The 14,144-nt window shown below is 35.9% G+C and overlaps 1 protein-coding gene across 12 annotated transcripts in view; it reads left to right on the forward strand.

Moving 5' to 3' along the window:
* The window catches only part of Asator (tau-tubulin kinase asator), a 19,408-nt gene extending 10,953 nt beyond the window's left edge, over positions 1-8,455 (forward strand). For 7 of the 12 annotated variants that reach the window (XM_086826433.1, XM_020954228.2, XM_086826435.1 and 4 more), the window contains 5 exons: positions 1,890-2,034; positions 2,172-2,562; positions 4,445-4,987; positions 5,956-6,055; positions 6,121-8,455. In XM_086826433.1, coding sequence (XP_086682559.1) covers positions 1,890-2,034; positions 2,172-2,562; positions 4,445-4,987; positions 5,956-6,055; positions 6,121-6,352 — 1,411 coding nt within the window. In that variant the 3' untranslated portion in view covers positions 6,353-8,455. The remainder of the gene's footprint in view (positions 1-1,889; positions 2,035-2,171; positions 2,563-4,444; positions 4,988-5,955; positions 6,056-6,120) is intronic. The other 5 variants (XM_086826438.1, XM_086826439.1, XM_086826443.1 and 2 more) reach the window with 1 other exon arrangement.
* Positions 8,456-14,144: the final 5,689 nt, after the last annotated feature.

Raw genomic sequence — 14,144 nt, forward strand, 5'->3', positions numbered from 1 at the left:
TGGGGGAAAAAGATTCAAAGACCTGACCGCAACATGTCATTAATAGCTCACTGTCATTTAAGTTTCATCAACGTTTCATCAACAAGCCGACGCTCTGATTCGACAATTAAGTCTAAATCGACTCTCCCATAAATCTTTCACTAAAAAACCGGAGTGTAACTGACTGTGAAATTAAACCGAAAACTGTGGAATTATGAAGAAAAATGTAGAATTAAAACGGAAAAACTAAAATTTAAAACTAAATATATTTTTAAACGAAGTGTATGTTGATGAATTACTGATGAATGATACTGCAGGAAGTCGTCTTAAATTTTCTATACATTAGCGACGCAAACTTTTGGTTAAAATAATATAACACTGTCAGGGTTTATTTATATTTTAAAAGTTTGAAAACTTTATTTCAAAAATATAATAATTTAAATAACCCCAACACTTTTGTGAAAATAAGTATAAAAAAAAACTCCGTATCAATGGAATATAATTTATTACTAAATATAAAATCGATCAAATATTTGTCATCCGAAAAATATCGATAAATCGAGTATTTGAAACATTTTTAATAAAAAAAAAATAGATTATGTTTCAATTTTTAAACTTTTATTTACGTTTAAACATAAAATAACATAAAACAGAATTAAGATATATTAAAAAAAATTTACTTTCTAACATAACTAAACGAAATTCTTAAACATAGAAATCAATTATTTTACAGATCACATGGTTTTCAAAATAAATATTTAGAGACCTTTTTTTATAATACTAACAAAATTGTTTATTAAGAGATTCCTTTTTTTAATCCGACATTGCATGACATGACATTTCGTAACACACGATGCATTTTATTGTTGATACCAGCACCGTATTAAATGTATTATGTAATCTTGGCCTTTAGCGCTCTGGCAGTTTATAGTTTATAGTTGGAATATTGGGTAAGGTACCAAAAAAATTAGTGATAGTTTGCAAGCGGTTTGATGATTTGGGTAGCACCAAAGAAGCGATAGCAATTACAGCTGGGAAAATAATAACTGACCCCAGTAGCTGCCTGAAGGCGGCAACGATAAACAAATTCTTAATCGATTAATATATCGATAGTTTTCATGGAAGTACGATGCAAGCAAACTTCGATGTTTTGTTTCAGTGTTTTATCCTATCCTTAGAATCCTCTCCTTTTCCCTTATTTAAAAGGAAACTTTTATACTTTTTCAATAAAGCATTTGGGTCTGTTAACTATTATCTTTCTGTTAGGAAACTCAATATAATGGAATTTTAAGTTGATCTGAAGTTATCTGGCTGGCAGGACGCAAAAGGTCTGTTTTAAAAATACCTTATCTAATGTATTCAGGGCTACTTTTCGCGTCCCTCAAGGGAGCCATGTGGGTTCGTCTTTGAACAAAGTTCTGACTAACTCCAGACTTCTTAAGTGTAAGTCGGATTTACAAACAGATTTGAATAATTTCAAAACATGGTGCCGCGTAATCTTATTAGACTTTAACTGCTCTAAATGCAAGCTAATGGGAGTTCGCTTGGATCCTTGACTTTATCGATCATATATAGCGAGCATGATCAAAAAAGCGAGGGGTGTGTTTGGATATATTAAACTGCCTTCGAAGAAATTCAACAGTTGTATACTTTAGTTCGTCCCATCTTGCGTCTGGAGCTCTCAGATATTTATATCCGTGGGGGTATTATAATTTCAGTCAGATCGGACTACTATATCATATAGCTCCCATAGGAACAGGCCCTGTAACAAATTCGATTCCGTTGTTTAACTATTATTGCTAAATGTTAGCAATCTTTTCAAGAATACTAAAAAAATATTTTATTGTAAATAGGAAAATTGCAAACGCAGATTTTAATAATACCTCTTATGGAATTCCCTCCATTTTTAGATATATGCTGAACATAACCGGAATCGAGAACTACGAGGCGTTACGAATTTCGATACCAAACTGTTGGTCGGAGCCAGCCATTGGTAATGTATTGCGTAAAGACTTGGAGCCACCAGCTGTACAGCAAGCAGCATTTGATGATACAGTAAGCATAGCTTTAAACATTTATAGAAATTAATTATAACCTATATGTATATGTTTTTGTAATATTTTCGAAGACATTTTATGCATCTTTAGGACTTGGTGAAAACTATGTGTAATTTTATTATATAAATTCTATAGGTTTATCGAATGGACATAGCCAGAAATGTTTGCGTCAGAGAAACTTATTCGGAAATTGCATTGCTCGACAATAATGCAAAACCCTCACCTTCTGTTGTTTTAAGGACTTCTATTCAACCTTCGTCTTTTAAAGAGGACTCGGTGTTTCAATCGAATATATCGAACGAGAGTCAGAAAACTAGGTCGAAACACCGAAACAGCCTTCCAAATGTATCGGTTATCGCCGATACTTTCGACGATCATAACTCAAATGCAGCGGAAGAAGATGCGACCAAACCGTGGTGTGCACAGGCCAAAGATTCCTGCCAGCGAAAAAGTGTAAACGCTGCTCCAATTCAGGACATTAATGGTTGTATCAGTGGTCGCCTAGAGATTCGTGTTATCCCAAAAGGTAAATCAAATTTAGAGAAAAAAATATCTAATAATATAAAAAAACAATAGAGATGTAAATACATTATTATTATTATTTAGTAAGAAAATATTGTGCTTAACATTATATATTAATATATATATATAATATATTGTATTAATATATTTAGAATTTAAATCTTGCAAATATCGTGAATTAACGTATTGAAAACATCATCTTTGATGTATCAAAATCAAATAATACCAAATTATCAATATCTTTGGAAACCATAATATTATATCCTTACCGGGTATTATACTTTCAGTTAGAAGTTTGAAAAGCACTGAAGGAGTCATCTCCGACCATAAAAAGTATATATAATCTTGATCAGCATCAACAGCCGATTCGATAAAGCCATGTCCGTCTGTCCGTTTCTACGCAAACTTGTCTCTCAGTTTTGAAATTATAACTTTTTCCGTTTTCAACAGATTTGCATATAATTTGAAATATAACAGTTTTGTAATAACTAAAAATTGTGCTTAACATTATATATTAATATATATATATAATATATTGTATTAATATATTTAGAATTTAAATCTTGCAAATATCGTGAATTAACGTATTGAAAACATCATCTTTGATGTATCAAAATCAAATAATACCAAATTATCAATATCTTTGGAAACCATAATATTATATCCTTACCGGGTATTATACTTTCAGTTAGAAGTTTGAAAAGCACTGAAGGAGTCATCTCCGACCATAAAAAGTATATATAATCTTGATCAGCATCAACAGCCGATTCGATAAAGCCATGTCCGTCTGTCCGTTTCTACGCAAACTTGTCTCTCAGTTTTGAAATTATAACTTTTTCCGTTTTCAACAGATTTGCATATAATTTGAAATATAACAGTTTTGTAATAACTAAAAATTTTTTTTCTAATCGAACGACTATATTATATTTCTGCCATAGGAACGATCAGAAAATTAAAAAAAATATAACATTTCCAGATATATATAACAGATATGCATATAATTGAAATAAAATATAACAGTTTTATATTATTTTAGAATTTTAGTTTTATTTTTTTTTTAATCGAACGACGTTATGTTACCATAGAAACATCGGAACGATCGGAAAATTGAAAAAAAAAATACATTTTTCAGTTTCCAAAAGATTTGCATATAACTTGAAATATATCAGTTTTGTAATATTTTAGAATTTCGGTTTTAATTTTTTTTTATCGAACGACTATATCAAATAACTGACTTAGGAATGATCGGAAAATTAAAAAAATAATTATACCTTTTCCTGTTTTCAACAGATTTTAATAAAATTTGAGATTTAGTTATTTTATTTAGTAAAACTTTGTTTAAAAATTATATATATATCAAATAACTGCCATAGGGACGATCGAGAAGTTAATACAATTAAAAAGTATAACTTTTATTGTTTTCAACATATTTTCATCAAATTGAAAATGTAGCCATTTCGTATTATACTAGAATTTCGGTCAAAATTTATGAAAATCGGACGACTATATAACTTTATCACATAGCTGCCATACAAATTGCAAAACTATGAATGTAAAACTGTAAATATAATATGTATAGGCAAATGAAATGTATAATTAAGATTGTATTAATTACATCATCGTTTTAACATTAATACGTATAATTTATATTGTATTAATTCCTAGAGATCGAATTGCAATCTGCAAGGGTATACTAACCCCTGCGTGCCGAAGTTAGCTTCATTTCTTGTTTTCTGATTGTATAAGTCCGATATATTTGGTTGGATATAAATTCATCGCACGCTACGTTATCGACTTAAATATCAATTTTCGCTTTAAATATCGATTTGGTTTCAATATAACAATATTTTTCTGCATTCATACAGTAAATATTTGTTTCTCTTCAGAAAAATCACATTTGGATGATTCAATCTATTATGATGCCTTGGCGGCGGCCGTTAAAAATAATCCTGCAAGCGAATATCAAGGAAATGAAGAGCAACTCACCGAAAGGCCCCCAAATTACTGTGATGAAACATCAGAAGCAAATGCTGCTGCACTTATTGTAGCTTCACCCGCGAGTATAGTTCATAATTACGTCACGACGCATCCAATTCCCACAACCATAGCAAAGACACCTAACGAAACTCATTCTGTGAATGGCAACAGTATCGAAACCAATGATCAGACGGTGATCAGACAAAATTTGGCCACGGATTTAACCATATTACCACTATTGGTACCCCCCAGCAAAATTCCTGTTCGTCAATCCAAGTGTGCTTCGTGGGCAGGTGGTGAGTCTGCGGGAGGAGTTGGTACTACATTGGAAACAAACACGCCTCAGAATACAAACACAAATGCGATTGTAATGGATACTGTTATACCTTCTCGCAAAACTTTACACTCGAAATCTATAGAGAATTCTTCTAATATTACGGATCTAACACCAGGTTTGTTGGATTATGCAAAATTTATTAATAAGTAGTGCGTGTGTGTGTGTAAGAAAGAGAATGAGAGCATTTAAATGCACCATCCTTTTGATACCTTCCTATGTTATAAACAGGATTAATCAGTTAGGCCTAGTAATAACATAACGTAAATCAGCTTGAAAATGTTGTGAGCGAAGTTGCTATATATTTTATTCTGAAACCAGTGTGACCGAACAATTTATAACTTTCTTTAGTTTTCAACATATTTTTGTCGTATATGAGATATAGCTATTTTGTATTATTTTAGAAATTCAGTCATTAATAACATTTGTCAAAAAAATTGTACAGTTTTTTGGTCTGTATATGGCAAATTCAACAGACAAACAGCCTAGATCGAATCTGCTGTTGATGCTGATCAAGGATATATAATCTTTACTGGGTCAGAAATATATCATTCACTGCGTTGCAAACTTCTGACTAAAATTATAACACTATATAGCTTGCCGACTAAAAAAGCGCTCAATGAAATTTATTTATTCACCTTAGAAAATCAGCAATCTAAATTAATATACATATAATGTTATGTTAGTACTAGGCTCAAGATTAGGCTAGGTTAGGTTTTCAACAGCTTTTTTTACTGAAAAATATTAAAACAAAAATGAAAAGCATTTATCTGAAATATATTTTGATTGAATTGATTACGGAATCAGTGTCCGATTCAAATGCCAAATGCAAAAAAGCCTGGAAAATGGTTCCTTGACTCATACGAAGAGGACAAAGAATTACCGTACCCGTTTTAAAAGCCTGAAACAGTTTTTCTCTCTCCTTACTTCAAACCCTTCTCGATTGGAAAAAACAACAGAGTCTAATATAAAAGATTCAGCAATGAATTAAAAAAAAAATAATAATAAAATATATCAAGATACTGAGTGTTAATGAGCGGTATTAAATCCTTTGTTAATACAATTTCTTACCTATGGTTACTTTAGGACTTCGTCGACGCCGAGAATCCACGGAAGGGAAGTATGTTACTGATCCAACTCAGCTGCAATTAAGATTTCAAAGACCCCGGTCCCGGACATCCAGTCGGTATGTTTAATAATTTATTATCCTAAACAGCACTCTTCATTTTGTTGCGGAACATATCTTTAAAGAACTCGTGGCATTCCCAACTCAATGTTGGGAGGAGGCGACTTTGATGATAATGGAACATTTGTAAACGACGACGATTTTGGATCGATGCTAGAGAAAAATGAACAAAAATCCAACAATATGCGAACGACCGATAAATATTCAACGGAATGTAACATTTCACCGCCACCAGGGGATCCGAAAATTGAAAATAGCGCCCGACTACGACGTTATAGGCATAATAACCTAGAATAATCGCCATAATCAACAATAATTGCAATTTACAGCCATGCTTCGGTTATCGCTAAAAGGGTTGTGATATTTATCAATTCAAATCGGCTGAGTAAAGAGAGATCCTAATCTTAACTTCTTACATTTAGTTTATTGATTTATAAAGGGTAAAAGACAACGGTTTCTCGCAAAGCCTGATGTTCCATAAGTATCCGCTTTCTGAGAAATCCTACTTTCAATTTCTGAATGCAGTGCTATCTATATTAAACAGATTTTAACGATAATCGGAGCAGGGTTAATAATCCCATTAACGGAGAGATACCAGAATTCCGACATAATAATTTGCTCTATTTAAGGGATTACAAGGGGCTTAACGGTTTAATAAAAGGATTTTTTGGGCTATTTCATCTTATTTATTTTTTTTATTTTACGTCCCCTAAAAAATAGTAGCACAACTTACTCAAGTTGATCCGATTAATACTATGGAAATATTCTCAAAAGAAATTGAATTCTCGGCGTAACAAATGTTGACTGCATTTTTTTCTTAAATATGGTTTTAAGTCGATTGGTACGATTATACAAAGTACCAAAGGGATCTTTATAAAATTGCAAATTACCATTTTCTTTTTTGGCCTTTACCTCTATCAGTCTAAGATCTGAATAAAGCTGATATTGTTTTAATTTCACTTGTGATTATCTTATTAAGAGGTTATTGTCCGTTATCCTTCATTCATGGTGTTTTTTTAAAACAATAAAAGCTTTGAAATAAGTAATAATTTTATTTATTATTTTGTTATTTATTTATTTTTTTTTTAACTTTTTTGAAAATAGTATTTTTCTCCCTGAAAAACACATGAGACCCCTCATATATGTATTTACGTCCAGCCTTCGCATATTCTACTCTGTAGCAGCCAAATCTACACAAATATTGCTAAGCCCTTGCTACTGCTGCTCTCACTTTTCGCAGAGCATTCGCTCTGCTCTGCTCGTGCTTAGTGCGTTCATTTGTTATAGTACAGGTTCGTTAGGCTGAAAACCGAGAGCAGGAATAAAAGGGAATTTTTTAATAACAAGTGGAAAAGCTGCAGTTGAGTGTGGCCGACTGTGAGATACCCGGTACCATAACAGGTGAAATAAGTAACATGGACACACCCAAATTAAGTTTAATAGGTCGGAAGCTTGAATAAATAGATGCAAATAGTTTTCGTTCTCCGCATTACCCAAATAGGAAGCAATTTTGATTGGCAGCTGTTGAGCAACACATTTTATAACAACTCCAATGTCTATTATGTCTCTGATTTTACTTGAATAATTAGAAAACAGCTCCGATCCTATTGTATCCCCTGCTCTCATCTTGCCATCAGTTTTTCGCATCTGCTATACAAAATTAGGCTATAAAACTACGAGTTCAAACAAAATGCTTCTTATTCTTTGGATTCCGCTCTGCTACTGCTTTGTAATGTGTGAAAGCAATATCGAGATCAACACAAGGTACTGCAGATTATGGTAGCATTTTAAGCGCTGTTTACGACACTGTTTCAAAATATTACTTTGTATCTGTACAATTTCTGAAATGTTCTTTTTTAATTTTAAGGCAACTTTAGGAGAATAACTATTAAATGAAGATAAATGGCTGCAAATAATAAATAATATGAAAATATATATAAATTGGGAGACCCAGAACTTTAGAACCTATATTTTTCCGGTATCTAAATATAATGTAATATTATTTAGTTTTGCAATCATAGGCGTTTAGAGGACATTGTTGTAATCTGAAGTTGAAAATATTAATATTCTTAGAGGTAGCAAATTTTCAGTTACTAATAAATAGAATAAATGTTCCCTAAAACGGATTTAATTTGCCTTTGTTATTTAGTTTATATCTCAAGTTGTAATTTTAATTTGTTTAGGTATGTGTGTGTGCAGTTCGATTCGAAAAGTGCTTTCAATATAAAACTAAGTTTTTAAGATATAATTTAATTTATCAAACAACAAAATATGATACATAATAATAATGTTGATTGATTTATATTGTATATATTGTATACGCTATCGTATCACAAACAATATGTAATAGATGCAAATTAACCTCAATAAAGTTTAATATTAATTCTGATACAAGAAAAAGAGTATTCTTTATTTACTTGGCAATGTAAACCCTTGCAGATTGCAATTCGACCATTAAGAATTAATACAAAATAAATTATATATATTTGTGTTAAAAAAGAACGAAGTAATTCCTAGATTCGATACACCCACCTCTAATCTTATATTTACAGTTTAACAGTTACAGTTTTAAATTCACAGTTTGGCATTTTCCTTTAGATATAGATTTTAATTTCTTAGAAGCCTTTCTATCCCCCCCTATTCCATCTGATGATTATGAATTTCGATTGCCTCCTGTTGGGGATGTCCAAATTTACGCAAAGGAATCTGACACCCACCGCCATAAACATAAAGCTGTTAAACGCTAATCATGTTCAGTATACCCATTTTTGCTTGGACGAGGATAAAACGTCCCGCATAGTGGTACGTAATCTAGCAGCCTCCACCTCTGTTGATACGATTGTACAAGAGTATAAAAAGCAGACCACTCTGTTGTCAATACGTGCCAGATGAAGTCAAGGCTTCCTCCTCCAGTTAAGAAAATTATTGCCCAGCCTAAACAGAATGTGTGGCTTCTAAGCCTGTCCCCTGCTCCTAACAACAGGGATGTCTTGAAGATTTCTAGAGTTGAACGAATGAGGGTGTCATTTAAAGTACCCCGGAAGAACAAGACTCTAAGGCAGTGTTTTAGGTGTTTTGACTTCAACCACACAAGAAAAAGAGAGATTGTTCACTCGAATATCCTTCGGGCTCTATTCTGTGCTTGGCGAAGACCATTAATTACCTTGTTTGTGTAAAGTGCCTGGGTAATCACGCGGCTTAGGATCGAGCTTGTCCTGTATATTTCTGAAAATTGAACGTGGGCAACGTGGTAACCCTATTCCTCAAATGGACTCGTCACCTTTTTTTCCGGAATGCAACTATGTTACGGAGTTTCCTAACCTCTGTGACCTCTGTGACAGTTCCCAGTTAGAGCCCCTTATGACTAATGACCTCGGCATTAGATTTTGGAACGGCCACTGCCTGGCATCAAATGTGAATGAGCTGCTTATATTTACCCAACACCATAAAATTGACGTCATGTTAATTTCGTTGATATATTTACGTCCTGGTATCAGCTTTACTCTTGCAGTTTTCGAATGCCTGAGAGCTGACCACCCCAGCAATACTCGAAGTGGTGGTTTAGCCAATCTAATCACAAAAGGAATTTCCTATTACCACCTTCATGTTGTTAGGAATTAGAAAATTCAACTAGCTACCGTCATAGTCTCGTTCATTCTAGGCGGGGATTTCAACGCAACATATCGACTTTGGGGTAACTACATAGCCGACGGTAGAGGGAGCGCTCTACATGATGCTATAATGAAGTCTTCGGCACAAATTCTAGCAACTTAAATCCCTACGTGCTCTGGGCCCACCCTGTCCTGCATTGATTTTTTTTATCTACAAATCGATTTCAATTACTCTCCATCGGGGACGAAACCAGAATTTTGTCTTTCTGCCTTCCAAAATCCATCGAAATCCTCCTTACAAGGATTGGGGAGGCTGCTGCTGTTAAGGCCCCACCGGTGTCTCCAAGCTCTCTTACGGCAAGGCGTCTTTATGCGCTTTCTTCTGAAGAAGAGGTTGAGGCGTAAGTATATCCGCACATCCGACATAAGGATCAAAAGGTTGTTTAGGAGGATCTCAAACAGCTTAATGGCATTACTCAAGGGTGAACCCACGGATCATATGCTGGACAACGTGTCAGCTCCAACTATTCTCTGTGGAAGCTGACTAGATCCTATAAAAATTAAGCTTCTCCCAAGTTTCCTATCAAGAAGGAGGAGAGCACATGGGCCAAATCCACACAAGACAGAGTTGAAGCTTCTGCCCAAAATCTGGAAGGTAGATTTACTCCCTTCGAAACGGCCTCTGCCCGGAGAGAACAGATAGTGGCTGACAAGCTTGCCATGACATACCAAATGGAACGCCCTGTGCTACCTGTAACCCTGCTGAAGGTTAATGATGACGTTAAAAAGCTAAATACCTAGAAATCCCCTTAAGAGGATCAAATTGGCAATCGTGTTGCAAAAACTCTGCCTCTTGGAGCACTGCTATACCCTGTACTCATCTTTAATGCTTCCCTTAGGTTGAGCTATTTTCCAAAGGCTTGGAAGAGTGCTTGCAGTGTAACGATCCTTAAACCTGTTAAACCACCTGAGGACCTCAGCAGTTATCGGCCTATTAGCCTCCTTTCCACATTTGGTAAGCTTGTGGTAAGATGCATCCTTAGGAGAATACATCAGTCCCGGCAGGCAATGAACGCTCTTCCCAAATTTGAATTTGGGTTCGGTATATAGCAATTGAGCAATGCGTAGTGGCTGCCTATGTAGACATACTGCCAGCATTTGATAGGGTGTGGCATGCAGGGCTACTTTGCAAGCTCAAGCCGTTAATTAATAAAAGAAGTTCCTGCGGAGAATTACTAATGCTTAGTGCTTCATCCATAACACTGATTGGGGATATTATCAATTAACAAGCCAAACACAATATGAAAAAGCTTACTTCAAACGCAAATATCCTTGCCGGAAGACACTCATTTCGGCGAAGACTCAAAAGTATTAATCTCTCGGACCTTCCAAGGAGGTAGATTTAATAAACACTGTTAAACTCCCAGCCACTTCTTACACCCAATTATCCCACTCTAACCCTTACACTTTTGTAAATTTCCATTGAACTTCCCTCCACACAGCTGTTTAAGTTTAGTCTTGTAACAAAAAAAAAAAAAAAAAAAAATGGTTAGATCGACTCTGCTGTTGATGCTGATAAAGAATATATGTACTTTATGGTCGGAAATAAATTCTTCACTGCGTTGCATGTTAAGTTAGGTTGAACCGGACGGCCCTCATGGGGCTTTACAACTCGCTTTAGAGCGTTCTTAGAGAGAAGGTACGTTTTATATTCTGTCACTCGGCAGTCCGCGGTCTCGTTGCCATTGATGCCCTGGTGGGTGGGAACCCAATAGATCTGCACTGACGGCGTGCTTTGGACATCTAGTGCGTCCTTGCTTGCCCGTACATTTTTAGAACTGGCCGCTGACGATTGCATAGATCTAATCTATTCTCTGCGGAAGCTTAGCCGTCTTTCTGATGGCGAAGACCTCTGCTTGGAATATGCTGCAATGGCTTGGTGGTTTATACGACAGCCTCATTTTAGGGTATGTACAGTATATGCCTGCTGCAACTAATCCTTTCATCTTGGAACCGTTGGTATATATTTTGAGGTTTTGAGAATGGTCCTGAACTCTCCATAAGCTTGTTGAATGTTTTATTTTACATGGCTTGCCACCACACTAAGACTCCATACAGCAGTGTCGGACGGACCCCCTATTTGTAGACCCAATGCAGGAGAGCGGGCGAGAAACCCCATGTGCTGCTTAGTATATTGGATGTATTATAGCCTATGGTGGCCTATTTTACCGTCTCTAGTTCATTGGGTCAGACTGGTTCTATTGATTTTTGGGGGATCCATATCGGGACCTTGTACCTCTTGGTGATGAGAATCAGGTCCGTCTTGTCCGCGGTGATACTGGGTCCTAGCTTGTCCGCCCTGAGTGTAGTTTCCATAATCGCGCTGAGGTTCCATGGACAGACTACCGTGATAATATTGCTTATGTCGTCAGCAAAGGCTGTTATCTTTTGGGTCTACCTATCGAACCTCTTAATTAGGTCGTCGACCATTAGGTTCTATAGGAGGGACGATAGGACACCATCTTCTGGGGTGCCTCTGTACCCGAGAAGTGTACCCATCACAACTGTGTAGATTTCTTATTCAGAAGTGCGTGTTGGTCGCTTCTAAGCTTACGTTGTTGAATTCCCCGGCTATGTCTGCTAACGAATGGAGTGCCGTCTCCACTGATTTCCGTTTTGACAGTAGTCTATTCACATCGTTTCTGATGTATAGGTCAACCAGCTTTTCTAGGGTCTTGAGTAAGAATGAGGTGAGGCCTATCAGCCAGTAATTCTTGGGGCTCACATGCTTACTCTTTCCTGCTTTGGGCAAGGGGACACCGAGAGGTCCTCCATTGTATAGGGTTATAGCCCGTGCTTAGGCAAGCTGTGTATATTGCATAGAGGCATGAGGTGATAACTTCTTTGTTCACCTGCCGCATGTCTGGAAACATTCCGTCTATATGCACTACTCTGACTTCAAGCACTAAAAAATATAAACAAGCTAAAATCAAAACAAACGAACACATTGATATGCACATGTACACAAAAACAGTGCAGTCGGACTTTTTAGCCAAATTCGTGCTGACTTTCATGCGAACCCGTGAGAGTTTTTAAACATTAAATTTTTATACCTAAAACGTTGATGAATTGTTAATGACATGTTGATCAAACGTTGAATAATTGTTATTGAATCATTGATGAATTTTTTATGAATATGATTAATTATTGATGAATCTTTTATTAATGTTGATGAATTGTTGTTGATGACAGTCAGATCAGTAATTTTTATCAACACTCATTGATGATTCATTAACAACACCGCCATGAATGTTTATGAATCGTTGATGAATTGCTGATAAGTGGTACTGTAGGGTTGCTCTAGTGTTAACTCATGAAAGCAAGCGCATTCTATTTTTAGTTTTTTACTCTCTTAACATTGTGAGAGCGGAGAGAGCGTCATATTACAAAACGAATGTATAGTCGTTACGCATCCTTATGACTCTATTGTCTTTGCCTAAACCCTATCAAGAACCATTTTTGTCAGAACAATTGTTACATTCTGATTGATATGTGGGCTGGGGCCTAACAAGCCTGGTAGATTAGATTGGTGGCGAGAGGAAGACTTGGTAAGGGTCAATAAAAAGGCTTCTGTCGATTACGAAGTGGATGCCTGCGAGGAAATGGGTGGTCTTCGGGTGGTCCATGGCCCAGCCGCATCCGCGGCCTAATTAGACAAGAAGTCAAGCAAAAGCGTCAACACCCTGGACAGCCTATTTTCTGGAAGAAGATAGAGGAGGTTATGCGGAGTTCAGTTTTGCTGTTTTAGTGTCTAGATTAGGAATAAAGTATTAGTTAAGAATATATAGGTTTACTAGCTGTACCCTGCCACGTTTCTCTGTGGCATATTGTAATTAAGAGGGCACTTCTGAATAAATCAATGTTCCGGCAAAATCATCTTCCTGGCATAAGGTGAAGAAGGCAGTCAGAGTTGTCGCTGGCGGATTCTGGACTCTTTCTTGCACATTTATTTCTGTGAAATAGATACGTTGACCATTCTCCAAATGGACTGCCAAGTGAACTAAAGCTGGATAGCGTTCATGAATGGGGAACGAACAAATTCTCCATGCAACCTCGTTGCTGCTTTTGTATCTTCCAGCCTGGTATTGAGAGATTTCATCATTATTCACGTACTTGCAGTTATATTTAATCGATTTCACGGAATTGCAATATTCTACGTTGAGTAATTTTATCATACAGCCAAATCAGTATGTGCGCATGCGGCAATCCTCTCTTCTGCCATTCTACTGAATACATCCAGCACCGCTCAGATCCCAAAACTCCATGTTTCACAATGAAATCCATCAGTGACTTGAGCTTTTGTCTAAAAACACGGGCTGTGATGTCATGCCTATCCCTATATGATTGTCCAGGAAATAACAGCTGAACTATCTCGTCCCAAGCTGGATTGCATGTGAAGGTGATAAATAAGTCTGGAC

This window comes from Drosophila serrata, unplaced genomic scaffold (assembly GCF_035046125.1).
Source record: "Drosophila serrata isolate PLE 108 unplaced genomic scaffold, ASM3504612v1 contig_160, whole genome shotgun sequence".
NCBI lineage: Eukaryota > Metazoa > Arthropoda > Insecta > Diptera > Drosophilidae > Drosophila > Drosophila serrata.